At 47.0% G+C, this 13,538-nt stretch overlaps 4 protein-coding genes across 4 annotated transcripts; 2 read left to right on the top strand and 2 right to left on the bottom strand.

Moving 5' to 3' along the window:
- Positions 1-3,278: 3,278 nt before the first annotated feature.
- NECHADRAFT_89456 (uncharacterized protein) lies at positions 3,279-5,913 on the bottom strand (the record flags this gene model as incomplete). The annotated part of the gene is made up of 5 exons (XM_003039136.1): positions 3,279-4,574; positions 4,641-5,326; positions 5,387-5,613; positions 5,680-5,734; positions 5,802-5,913. The coding sequence occupies 5 exons, from the start codon at positions 5,911-5,913 to the stop codon at positions 3,279-3,281; spliced, it is 2,376 nt and encodes a 791-aa protein (XP_003039182.1).
- Positions 5,914-6,420: 507 nt separating this feature from the next.
- NECHADRAFT_98450 (uncharacterized protein) lies at positions 6,421-8,976 on the top strand (the record flags this gene model as incomplete). Its single annotated transcript, XM_003039138.1, has 9 exons — positions 6,421-6,457; positions 6,510-6,565; positions 6,614-6,739; positions 6,802-6,876; positions 6,939-7,136; positions 7,198-7,450; positions 7,513-7,707; positions 7,828-8,016; positions 8,063-8,976. The coding sequence occupies 9 exons, from the start codon at positions 6,421-6,423 to the stop codon at positions 8,974-8,976; spliced, it is 2,043 nt and encodes a 680-aa protein (XP_003039184.1).
- Positions 8,977-9,635: 659 nt separating this feature from the next.
- On the bottom strand, positions 9,636-10,455 carry NECHADRAFT_56600 (uncharacterized protein; the record flags this gene model as incomplete). Its single annotated transcript, XM_003039135.1, has 4 exons — positions 9,636-9,791; positions 9,849-9,966; positions 10,026-10,270; positions 10,324-10,455. 4 exons carry the CDS (start codon positions 10,453-10,455, stop codon positions 9,636-9,638), a joined length of 651 nt encoding a protein of 216 aa, XP_003039181.1.
- A 585-nt stretch (positions 10,456-11,040) lies between these two features.
- On the top strand, positions 11,041-12,882 carry NECHADRAFT_89453 (uncharacterized protein; the record flags this gene model as incomplete). Its single annotated transcript, XM_003039137.1, has 3 exons — positions 11,041-11,234; positions 11,291-12,182; positions 12,244-12,882. 3 exons carry the CDS (start codon positions 11,041-11,043, stop codon positions 12,880-12,882), a joined length of 1,725 nt encoding a protein of 574 aa, XP_003039183.1.
- Positions 12,883-13,538: the final 656 nt, after the last annotated feature.

Below are 13,538 nucleotides of genomic sequence, written 5' to 3'. Positions count from 1 at the left end.
TTATATTTAAATAAGACTTAATTTAATTAGTAGCTAAGACTTTATTAATTATCTATATATAATTATTTTAATATTTTATATTATATTAAAGGTAATATAAGGTATTATAATTCTCTTATTAAAATTAGTCTAACGTACTTGATAAGCAAGTGTCTCATGCAAGCAAGTGTCTCAAAAATCCCTCAACTTTCATTATTACCATTTGATCAATTGATTCCTAACCACCCAGCATATCACAGTCTAATTATGAAGCTAGAATGCTTCTTACTCTTCATGCCCTTCAAAACAACCCGAGTTTAAGTCTTCGGCGCGCCGCAAGCATATACACAGTCTCCTAGAAGACCCTTAGCCGCCGGCAGAAGGGCATCCAATCTCGACGCGATACCATCCAGAAATCACATCGGCTATCTAATCTAGAGGAGCAGATCCTTATTCACTTTATTCTTAACCTAGATTCGCGAGGATTTCCCCCACGGCTACGTGGTATGAAAGAAATAGCTAATTAATTGCTTACTGACCGCGACGCGCCACTAGTTAGCACGCGTTGGGCTCATAACTTCGTTAAGCGGCACCCAGACCTTAAGATACGTTTCTTTCGTAAATATAACTACTAGAGAGCTAAGTGCGAAGATCTAACCATTATCCGCGATTAGTTTCGGCTTATGGCAAATATAATCGCGAAGTATAGCATCCGATTAGATAATATCTATAACTTTGATGAGACTAGCTTTCTTATGGGCATAATTGCAAGCGGAATAGTTATCATAGGTGCAGAAAGGCGTTCAAAGCCGAAATCAGTATAGCCTAGAAACCGGGAATGGATTACGGTCATTCAGGCGATCAATGCGGAAGGCTAGGCGATCCAGCCATTTATCATCAGTGCGGGCCAATACCACCTCGCCAACTGGTACCGGGATAGTAACCTCCCGGGCGATTGGGCTATTATAACGACCTAAAATAGCTAGACCGATAACGAGACCGGTCTCGAGTGGCTAAAGCACTTTGACCGGTGTATAGCCAAGCGATCAAATAATCGCTATCGTCTTCTAATCCTTAATAGCCACGAAAGCCACCACTCTATCGAATTCGAGAGATATTACGAGGAGAAGAAGATCATCCGGCTTTATATGCCACCTCATTCATCTTATCTACTCTAGCCCCTTGACGTTAGGTGCTTTAGTATACTAAAGAAGGCTTATAGTCGAGAAATAGAGCGTTTAATTAGATACTCTATTACCCACGTTTCAAAGACTAAGTTCTTTCTAGCCTTCCACGCCGCACACGAGGCTACTATAACGGAAAGAAATATCAGGGGTGCATTCAAAGGAGCCGGGCTTATTCCTCTGGACCCGGAAAATGTGATCTCGAAGCTTGATATGCAGCTACGGACGCCAACGCCGGTTAAGGAGGCAGCTGAACCGTCGACCCCTTGGGCTTTAAAGACCCCAAAGACCGTACTTAAGGCTAGATCTCAGTCTAAATACCTCGAAAGACGAATCAGAAGGCACCAGAGTAGCTCCCCAGAGTCAATTTTAGAGGCTCTTCAGAGTCTTACAAAGGGGACAAAGGCTGTTATGCATCGGGTTACCTTATTAACCGCTGAGAACAAAGACCTTCGAGAGGCGAATAAGATATTAAGCCGGCGCCGGAGGGCAAAAAGGACTAGACTATAGAAAAGAGGAGTAATAACGGTAGAGGAAGGAAGGCAAGCAATTAATCAAATGGATATAGATGCGCAGGTAGTGGCCGAATCGTCGAGGAGTGGTAGTCGAGCGAGGTCGGTCGGACCGGGTATTCGGCGCTGTGGTGTTTGCGGCAAGCCCGGGCATAATGCAAGGACCTATTAGGTAGTAATTAAGACGTCTAGGGAAGAGTATAGTGAGTAGCTTTAATTGATCAAATAGTTTGTGGTGTTTTTATTGCGATTTCTATTTTAAGGGTTAGGATTTTTGAGATACTTGCTTGTATAAGACACTTGCTTATCAAGTACGTTAGTATAATAAATAGGGATATATAATTTATAACTAAGGATATATATAAAATATATATATCCTAAGGGATAAGCTACTAAATTATGCTAAAAATCTCTTAGGCCTATATATAGAATCACGTGCGCTTAGCGCTTGCGTCTATTCGGCTAGTATGTGGGTCTGAGTGCCTGAGGTAAACGTGGCCGCCTGCCGGGTAGTCACATGACTTCCCTCCCCCAGCACTCAGCCCAATTAGGAAAGCGCGAATCCTGCGCCTCCCCTTTTCCGGGAGCTCGCCGAGATCGCACAGAGAAGAACAACAATACAGATGACACCACAACTCGATAGTATATGCCTCTACCCAGATTGTCACAAGAGTGCACCACAAGAGTCAGAGTGGTGTTGCAGATCTGTTGCAGGTTCGGCAGGTCTCGTATCATAGCCTCGTCTCGTCGAATATAATGAGGACGAGGAAGGACGAAGACGAGAGGAGAGAGTTAAATTAACCACTCATCTGTTCTCCATCTTGAGATCATCATTCATCTTGACTGACCACTCTCGTATCCGACAACTATATATTATTATAAATATGCCTTAGGTCTAAAATTAAATATACCTTCATGGGTAACCTAATAGCGCCGCGCTAAATATCCATACAAACTAAATATGCCTTGACTAAAGCACGTTTATAATATATAGTAGGGTTAAGTGAAAAAATGCAAATGAGGCATCCGCTATTGCTTCGTCATGTGGGAAGCACCAGCGGTATCTAGCTAGCACCGCACAAGCGCGACGTTCATCGTTCAAGCTGAATATCAAGCAAGAAGCATGGCTTTATAGGGTGTATCATCTAGAGAACCATAGCATGTCTTCCTATCAAATGTGTCATTATCACCCCCTTCATTGGGCCATACTACATCAACTCCATACCAACTTAATTCAGGGCCTTCACTGCCCGCACGTCGAGAGTTGACCCTGACTCATGCTTCGGGTTAAGGAAAACGTGTATTCGGAGTCAGTAGACTAGGATGTATCTGGGTAGTCGCGTCGTCAAATGCTGATTCTTCCTTTCTCTTGATGTCTTCCGAACTTCTTGCACCGTATCAAGATGAAGTCGGCTATCCCGTATAATGCAACGTGGCCGACGGGGCAGTTAAGGTCATCGAAGATAACGTAGCTTAGCATATTAGGATTAATACCAAAGTATGCTGTTGGACTATCTTGCTACTGGTCTGATAGCCTGATGCTACCTGTATTTATTGGCTCTTAAGATGGAGTGAAATGGTACTAAATTGCTTTACTAGATGTTTATTCAGAATACGCTTTCAAGAGTTCTTGAAGCTCTACTATCAACTGAATCATCTGATTCACGATGGGGGGTCGGAAAGAATCCTTGTAGTTGCCTCGGAAGACCCGAATGATAGCACTCGAAATGTCCTGATAATTGCTCACTGGTACTTCACCCCAGGTATGCCCTAAGTCTGAAAAGTCTTGAATGGTGGGTGTACCAAGCCCAAACTCGACGAATTGTTGTGTAATGGCACTGTCGACACCATCAACACGGACAACTTGGCGTTGCTCGAACCCGTTGATAGGGGAGCCGTCCTCACGTATACTCATCCTGTTCTTGCTTGCAGAGAATCTACCATATATCAGAAGTGCCAGACCCGCATGGTATAACATGAAAGCAGCTGGTCCCCGGATGGTTGCGTGTAGGGACGAAGCAGCTATTCGAATTATTTGGCCGGCATGCAAGATTGATTTCCGAGCTGGCGCTTCCCTGGACCACCTGCCAAGCCTGAGAAAAGCCGCTTCAAGTTGATCGGACTTTTTTGATGTACTAAACAATTGAATATCGTGGCAGGGCAGGTGAAGGTGCAGCTGAATATAATGCATCTTCATTTCCGCATCCAATAGAGGATTCACCACGAGGCTGACACCGCTGTGGAAATGCCTCATGAGTTGGATGAGCTCCTCGTATCGCAGGCTCATTACCGTGGAACTCCATTGCTGCGGATGGTATGCTTGGAAGGACCGCAGCTGGATGTATTCCCATGAGAGACGCCAACAACACGACAAAAACGCATCTCGGGCGATGTCGATATCCAGGGCTTTTTCCAAAGTATACAACTGTTGTGGGTCATTGAAATAATCATGTAGTGTAAGTGTTCGGTCAATGTCGATGCCTTGATTGAGAAAGGTGGCCTTCCACTGCTCGGCCGTTGGCGCGCACCACAGACTTGTGGGCTGTGGGAGGGGTAAAGACACCTCGGCATATGAAATGAGGGGATTTGTCTGCAGGGCCGTCGACGTATTCGTATCGTGTTTGAGCACTCTAAACACCAGCCGCTTGAAGCTTTCCAGCTCCACCCACTCCTGCCAGAATGACTCGAGGCGGCCGTCTTCCACGTTGTCTATCCTCACCTTGGGGTAACTCGAGTGGTTGAACTTGCCGGTGCGTCGAATCATTGTCAATAGCGGCTGCAGAAAACTTTCGGCGGCTTCCGTTTGTTTGATTTGTCCACTCCAAAGGCCAACCTCAACAGTGATGAGAAAGGCCTGGGCAAGCTCCAAGTCTCTGATAGCTGAGTTTCCTGCCTGGAACTAAAGATAAAGCAAAGGAATTAGCTTCGTAGCAACAAGAAACTAGTATTTTAACGCCTCACTTACATGTCTTGGGAGTGTACCCAACACGCACTCTTGGATCGTAAAACCCAGTTTTTGCAAGGTAGGATCTGGGGTCAGAAGGGAAGCGGATGAAATCATTGACGCTAGAAGTTCTGGACTCTTTGCGTTTGGATCAAACGTTGCTAAATGCAAGAATGTATAGGCATGCGAGACCGGTGAAGTCAGGTAGTGGCGCAGAAGCCCATCCAGAAGCTCCACCGAAGGAAACAAACTTAGAGTCTTGAACAAACTCGTTAAACGAGAGTTACCGAGGATTATGGTCAATATTTTGTCCCTAGAAGCGGGCAATAACTTTTTCCACGGCACGGCGTCATTGACAAGACCTTGAGGTTCTGAGCCTGACTCGATCGGAGCCAAATTAGTGTTGTGGCAAAAGTTCCAGTAGGACCTGGGAGACGATATTGTGTTTGTCAGTTGAGTTGAAGTTGAAGTTAGGCTTGAAGTTGACTTTGGAGTGCTCTCGGCCGTTGGTTGGCAATTAGGAAAAGTGGTAAGCTGAAATGGGACGTTGACGTTGTACGAATCCAAGAGACGTAGGTCCAGCTCATTAAAATTGAAGCCTGCTGGCAATTCCCCGGCTGAGGGGGTCTCGAGTAGGCTCCATGGCTCCATCTCGAGATCATGAAACATGACAATGGGGCCATCGAGATTGGAGTTGGCTTCATCAACTTTGACCGACAACAGTCAGCGACATAACGAATATTGCACAGAGATGAAATAAAACCCACCTGTGACTGGCAGCTTAGAGAGGCCGTCTCGAAATGGCTGACCCCATTCTAGATGCTCGGTGCTTGTACCTGCGCCACTCACAGGCGTTTGCACAGTAACCGCGGGCCTATCTGGGTAATCTTTCTGCCTTGTATGCGCCCCTTCATCATTGCCCTGTAGGGAATTGCTATTGTCTCTTCCAACCTTCTGGCCCTGATGGCCGATAATATGTCTGTTGAGTATATCTCTAGGATGGTAGTGAGCGTTTCAGCAATTGTGTATGACACCCAGTGAGGGAACGCTGAACACTTACACTCTCATGAACATTTTGGAGCATATGTGGCACTTGTATGGCTTAAATTGGGTGTCTATAACAAATCGGGTTAGTAATTCGTACCTCGGCAAAACTCGGTAGTACGCGGCTGCAAATCTTACGTGAACGCGCATGCCGAGCGAGATGGTCGCTTCGCTTGTACCGCCGGGTGCAATGGCTGCACTGATACCGACCCAGCTCACCCGCAGCGCTAGTATCCACACGATTAGCCATGATAATTGATGTGGAGGATCATGCGGTGCGAGGCCAAGGGGGGATGTGGAGGAGGATGACCTTGAATGCGTTACTGGGGAACGAGGCCAACTTAAGGGGAGAATGTGGAGGAGGATCGACATCTGGGGCACAGGAGGGTGCTCTGCTGGGCAAGCTTCAATGGGTTTAGCTTGCGGGGGTGGAGCCGAAATTGTAATTGTGATTTTGCTCCTCCACATCCCGTCTCATGAAGCAACAGAGGGCCTAAGCGGCAATGACTTTGAGAGTGGAGCCACTCCGACGGCTACTGGAGTCGTTCAAGTCCCGTACTGCTCTTGGGAAGGATGTAAGAGTTGCGTGGCTGCAGCCGGACTAAAGAATAATTTAATACGCAAGCTGCTCTGACCTTCGTGACTTTAAACCGAAATTTTAACTCGCAATTCTTAATCGGACTTCGGAGGCCTGTCCTAAACCACCACCATGCTACAACAAACAGATGAACACGCGAAGACTTATGTCAATGGGAATATGGCCGCTCCATTGAAGGTGATCATCGTCGGAGCAGGTATTGTACCAGCCACTTCTAAACACTACGTGCACGTTTCTCACCTTGACAGGTATTGGTGGCCTGACTGCCGCTGCTGGGTTACGCAAGGAAGGGCACGAAGTCATAGTAAGATTTAGAAACTGGGAGACCCCTGTCACCACTGACAGCAAACAGCTGCTCGAAAGGTCACAGCTCGCTCAGGAGTCAGGGGCTGCGATGCACCTTGCACCTAATTGTCATGGGATTCTCAAGAGATTCGGCATTTTCCCGGAAACAGTTGGAGCCAACAGAACACAAGGGGTTGGTGTGATTTTCTTTTGTGTCGAAATTGTACCGCTGCTACATGCTAAATTTCTTCCTAGATCACCGAATTTGAGCACACAGGTGACTTGCGTGCCACGATAGACCTACAACAAGCAAACTCGATATGGCAGCATGTGAGTTGACTGGAATGTTCGTGTCATGTCTTTGTTAAATGTGCTAAACGAGTGATTATCAGCCCTGGGTTCTTTGCCACCGCGTCAAACTTCATGAGGCACTGAAAGCAAAGGCGACCATGGACGATGATGAAGGACCTGGTGCCATTCTCAGAATCTCAAGCCGAGTTGTTGACGTCGATCCCTCCAAGATGACTGTTACGTTAGAGAATGGAGATCAACTCTCCGGTGACCTGATTCTTGGAGCAGACGGCGTTGGGGTAAGTATCTCATTCCCAACTATTATCAGATGATCAGAGGAGCCCTTGCTGACCAAAACAGTCCGTTGTGAGAAAAGCTGTGGTTGGCAGCCATATCAAACCTTTCAATGCTGGTAAAGGAGCATTTAGGTTCTTGATTCCGAAGCAGCAACTTTTTGATCACCCCGCCACTCGCGAATTAGTCTCAAAGCCTGGCTATATGACCTTTTGGTACGCCAACGACCGTCGGCTCGTCATGTATCCGTGTGACGATAACATGACTATGAACTTCATAGCCATGCACCCCTACGAGCTTTCTGCCTCGGAAGCATATGGTGGGCGCACTCAATCATTCACTTTCCTAAGTAGCTATAATACGATACTTACATATAAACAGGATTCAGCCATAGAGGGAGCAAAGAAACACTACTGCGAGTGTATAAAGACTTCTGCACAGTAGTCCAGACCTTGCTTGATATGGTGGATGAGGAATCGCTCAAACTTTGGACCCTGCTCGATATGGACCGAATACCCCGTTGGTTTAAAGGGGGAGTAGCATTGCTTGGCGATGCAGCACACCCATTCCTTCCTTGTGAGTACTTGCACTGCACTGAACGTCTACTTAACTGACTGGACCTATAGTTCAAGGACAGGGTGGTGAGTGGATTTATCCTACTTGGCTTTTTTTTGTGTATTAACCGACCATACCTAGGCGGTGTTGCTATAGAAGACTCTGCTTCCATCTGCGCTCTGTTTCCAAGAAACACTGCAAAAGAACAAGTTACAGAAATACTAGCTCTATACGAAAGAATTCGAGACGAGAGGGCACATAGAATACAGGCCGCTACTCGATCGCTAGGAACGGACTTAGACGAGGATAAAGCAAATAACACGGACAACGGTGGGTAATACATTGCTGAGCTTGGTTTGCTGCTGACTCGCGCCAGTGGTTGAGACAACACGCTACAACTTCGGGCATGACGAATGGCACAACTCCAAGGATGCGCTGAGGAGGTGGATTTCGTCACGTAACGAGTCTTCATTGTTGAGACGACCCACCTCCTTCTGGCCAGTAAGTAACTTAGAAAGCCACGGCTTACCTCAGTCAACACGCCCTACAGAGTCGTACTTTCTCAAACAGACGGTCCGTTTCAAGACTTCTGCTACGTATCTTCGGGCGCTATTCCCGACTCCCAACTTCAAGTTCTCGTCGCCTGGCACAGTTGTTGAAGCAACATTCCAATGCCTTGAGCTTCGTGATCAAATAAAAGATGGCCGATCGGCATACAGGTCGTTTGTTCTTCAGGTTCATGGCGTCCAGTTTACGAAGTGGGATGGCACGAAACTTGACGGTTCTTTCACACCTGTCATGTTTGAATCACTTCCCAACATCGTCATTTCTCATCGCGAGGAACTTGGACTCCCCAGCTTCCACTGCGATATTGAAGTTGTGGAAAGCAACAAGACTTCTCGCATCACCTGCAGTCTGATGGGGAAGAGCTTTATCGGCCTGCAGTTAAACGCCTTGCAAGAAGCCGCTCCAGAAACATCCACCGAGACTTCATGCGATAACCAATTCGCTTACAGATACGTCCCTGCTGTGGGGACGAAAGATTTCGCGGATGCAGAGTATCCTATTCTTTTACGCGGTCACCAGATGGACGCCACTCGAAAGCTGGAAAGAACGCTCAGAGGCACAAGTGCTGTTATCAACACTTCGAAGGGGACTTCCAAAGATATGCCTGCATTTAATTGTGTGACGACCGGACTGTCGGAATTACCGATTTACGGGATTGTCGAAGCGAAGCTGGAACAGGGGCATGGGGTGGTCACTTCCTTGCAGGCAGAGCGGATTGAATAGGGCACTACTGAGCGAGGGAGAATAGCGCCCGTGCTCGCAATCATCACAGTCAATCAAGAGTCGGTTTGTTGGTCAATTATTGCATGCCAGTGTATTGACAGAACGCTGATAATGTGGAGGGATCAGGCCACATATGCCATCTATCCAAAGCATGGGGCCATTTTATATTGGTGGTCTCACTACTGTTCAATGTTGCTGCTGAAGCCGCGGTAACGAAGTTGGTTAAACGGTGATTGAGGTCAGTGGGTACTCAAAACATAAGTTGTCCTAGCTGCAGCAATATATGGACAGTACGTTCATTTTTGTCTTATTTTCAGTGGCAACCCAACCGCGACTTAGAAGTGCGTTGGAGTGCTCTCCACAACAGCCATGAAAAGCTACCAGCACGAAAATACTCATTCAGGCACAAAGTCTAACCTAGAAGCGCATCGTAAAAATTCTCTTAGGCGGCTGCCGCCGCCTAATTACGTTAGAGACCGGCCAACCGGCGTTGCTTCCGCCCATAAGGTTCTGCGGACCTCATATTTTACAGAGGCCGGCAGTGAATTACAAAAAGGGTCACAGAAGTCCACCTGAATCCCGTTTTTAAGAATCCAATAGATCTCTAAATTCAAATTGAATGCCCGACTACTGAGATAGGAGAATTCTGGGACCAAGCTCTACAGACGAGCCACCAAGTCTCGCCAGGCTGTCCTGCTAGACGCTCGCTCCCACCAAGCTTTCAAAGAGGGCCTCGCAGATATCTCTTCCTGTAAATCCAACTTGGACAAGAAGTGAATCCATGGCATGTGGTACAAATCAACGAGTGAGAATTTCTAGACAATGTCAGAAGCAATGACTTTATTCGAGGTGTCTGTTATGGGTCAACTTACATCTTGAGCCAGGAAATTACTCTTAGACGTAATCTGTTCGTAATAGTCTAGAGTTGTGTGAAGGAGGTCCGTCAACTTCGAGACTTCAACCGGGTTGGGATCACCGAAACCCATGAACCTATAGAGAATAAGCCTCAGACACTTGCTAGCATAGTATATGGTTTAGTTGTAACTCACTTCTTGAAGATTTTCTCGAATGCGAGAGACTTCATGGTTGGGTCAAAGTAGGAGTTCTCGACGCTAGATGCCAATTCGTAGTGAGCGACGTCCTCAGGAGATTGATCCGTTTCAAGGTACAAGTCGCTATTACGACCGTATTTCGCGACAAGATACCGACAAATGGCTCTTGATTCAAAGATTCTTAGTCCTTTGTCGCCGAGAACCGGGATGCGTCCAAAAGGATGATAGGAGCTCACATAATCCTTGGCCTGGGGAAAGTCTGTTAGCTTGGGCTTGGAATCCTGCACAACCGGACTCGACATGCCTTGTGTTCCCCTTCTTGAAGCTTGATGTCTGTAAATTCATATTTGACCCCCAGTTCAGCCAGTACGAGGATCACTCGCTGGGTGCATGTGGAATGGAGAGAGCCATAAAGCATCACAGCCATTTTTGCGTGGCAAGTGCAGTTGAACAATAAGATAGAGGCAATACGTGATGGAGCAACCAGAGGGAAAGGCAAAAAGAAGAAAAAAAAAAAATAGGGACATGTAGGTGAAGTAAGACTCCAGTGGTCAACCAGAAATAGCACACTTATTCCACTGCTACGCTTGCATTAGTAAAATGAGTTTCACTTTTTAAAAAAATATGGGAGCAATGACCATTAGTATGTATGTGGAGGGCGCGAGAGACGCGGGGGATGTGGAGGGTGTGGAGGATGTGGAGGATGTGGAGGAGCGGCGAAGCTGAGGGATGTGGGGCATGTGGGGGTTGTGGGGGGTGGAAGGCTGCTGAGAGTGACATTCTGGTATTGATACGAACAGGCAACATCGTTGAGCGAAGCAACAGTGGCTACGTCGGCAAATTCTGCGGCGGCTGGAGGCACACGCGATGCTTTGAAATAGATAAGGTCAAGGACGCCTCGAAGAGATGAGCCTGGTTTAACATACACAACAAGACAATAGCACATCGGCCCAATTGTTTTCGAGGCCAGATCTATCCTCAATTAAGAAGAATTACACACTATCGCACCATCATGTCCACACAAAAATCCAAGGTGGCCCGTCAAGTGGATGACACGATTCTGCTCGCGCAGTCTAAGAGGACTTTGTTCGACTTTGGGGATTTCGATCATTCCTCAATTCCGTTTGAGAAGGAGTCATGGCCAGTCATCATTATCGGGTCGAGCATGGTTGGAATGACACTAGGTGTTCTTCTCGGCTTCCATGGGTAAGATTGACAATTGGACGACATCCATTGACTTGCAACTAATGAGCCATTTCTAGTATCAAATCCGTTTCGTTCGATCGACATCCATCGACTGCAATTCATCCCAGAGCGGCATTGTTCCTTTTGCGCTCGATGGAGATTTTCCGTCAACTTGGTCTCGAAGACCGCCTGCGTGAGAAAAGCGCATTGAACTTTGACCTCGACGCCGGCATGATCATTGTTGAGAACCTATCGGGCGGCAAAACCCTCATGAAACTGCAAGAAAGCGATCCTGCCGAGGTTGCTAAAGTCACTCCTAGTCAGCGCCTGTGGCTTACACAAAATATGTTCGAGCCTCTCGTCCGCGAGAGTGCCAAAGGCTTTGGAGCGATCCAAGAATTCAATGAGTCTGTCGTTCACTATGAGGAGCAGCTGGACGGGGTGGTGGTGGTAGTCCAAAATGTCCAGTCGAAGAAATTGAGGAAGTTCAAGACGGACTACTTGGTCTCCTGCGATGGCAACAGAAGTGCGACACGACGGAAGGAAGGCATCCAATGGAACGGGCCTGGAATTCTTGGCCAGAGCATATCGGTCAACTTCCACGCGGACCTAACACCGTATCTCGGCACACGAGCCAAACATGGTGTAACATATATTGCCAACCCAAAGATTGATGCTGGATTTAGGCTCGAAAGCGGAGGAAAGGCCGGGTTCATGATTGTCTCGCGAGCGGGCGAGAAGAAGCGATTTCTACCAGACTCTGTCAGCGAACGTGAAGCGAAACAATACTTCAAAGATGCATCAGGCATTGAAGATATCGACATCGACATCGACTTTATTTCATATTGGTCGGTAGCCGCGTTCAACTGTGAACGCTTCTCTAGCACCCAGGGCCGAGTTTTCATTGCTGGAGATGCTGCCCATGTTATGCCCCCGACTGGTGGAATGGGTGGTAATACCGGTGTACAGGTATGGTCCAAAACGCTGCGTGTTTTGGCTTTGAGAATAGGGTAACTGATAAAAGATGCAGGACGTCCATAATCTTGCGTGGAAGCTCGCGTATGTTCTCAAAGGCAAAGCAGGCAAATCTCTCCTTGATACATATACCTCGGAGCGTCAGCCAGTGGCTGGGTTCTTGATGCGCCAAGCGTATTCCAGACTACAGAAGCGTGTTTTCCACACGGCTCCCGACGAGCCGGAGCTTCCGGATATTGTCTGCGAGCTCGGCTATAGGTATCCATCAGGCGCCAGCTATTCTACAATACAGGAAGCGGGGGAAACCTTACTACACGAAGACCCCCACGCACCTCTAGCAATTGCCGGGTCTCGTTTCCCTCATGTGGCCCTCACCGACGTTGCGGAGACTGAGAAGCAGGTCTCTACCATTGACTTGATCAAGACCAACTTTGTCATGTTCACAGCGGATGATGCGTCTCCTTGGATCGCAGCGGCAAAGAATATGACGATGGATATAGACACGCATAGTCTGCATGAGACGTCAAGCCCCCTGCGGGATGAACAAGGGAAACTCAAGTCTGTCACGAAACTTTCTCCCGGAGAGGCACTGCTTGTTAGACCGGATGGTTTCACTGCGTGGAGAGCTGCGACGATGGAGGAGGGACATGAGAAGGCCTTGGATGATGCGCTGAAACAGGTCCTCGGCTTGTAAATAGTTGTATTTGCTCGCTCCTTGGCCTGGTTCGGCAATAAAAACGTTCTTTTGAGCCTAGCCAGCAAAGGGCAGATTTTGGAATCAGTGTGATCAAAGTTGGGCTTCGGGTTGCGGGTTGGGACGTGTGTTCCGAAAGGGTAAGAAACGCAATTAAAATTAACCAAAAAATCAGCCACGATGACGCGTGAAGTAAAAAGCGTATTAATTGATAGAGAAAAAGTCAACAAATTTGACAAAAATAAATTCAATGTTTGCATATCTTCAGTAAACCTTTTATTCTTCATTTAATATATATATATATATATATTTTTCGTCCGGGGGCCGTGAGGCCTATAAAGTCCCCTATTAGGGCATAGGACGTACTAAGCTAGAGTCTTTAGTGCTAAAATCTATATAAAGCTTTCATAAATTATAAAATAGACTACTATCTAGTATATTATTGGCTTAAAGGCGCGTCCTATCGAGCCTATTACCTACTAGCGGGATAACTAGGTGCGGCTATTATAGTAGTAGCCGCTATATTAGTCGGTCTTTAGTGAGACTGGGAAGAGGGCATCGGCGTGACTATATAAGGCAGCTAAGCCTATATGAATAAAGAAAAGAACTAAAGAAATAGAAGGGAAAGGAAAATAAAAGGAGAGAAGGAGATATAA

Source organism: Fusarium vanettenii (genome assembly GCF_000151355.1).
Source record: "Fusarium vanettenii 77-13-4 unplaced genomic scaffold NECHAsca_156_unmapped, whole genome shotgun sequence".
Lineage (NCBI taxonomy): Eukaryota > Fungi > Ascomycota > Sordariomycetes > Hypocreales > Nectriaceae > Fusarium > Fusarium vanettenii.
The sequence above is the reverse complement of the archived record's forward strand: the minus strand, read 5'-3'. Positions and strand labels throughout refer to the sequence as shown.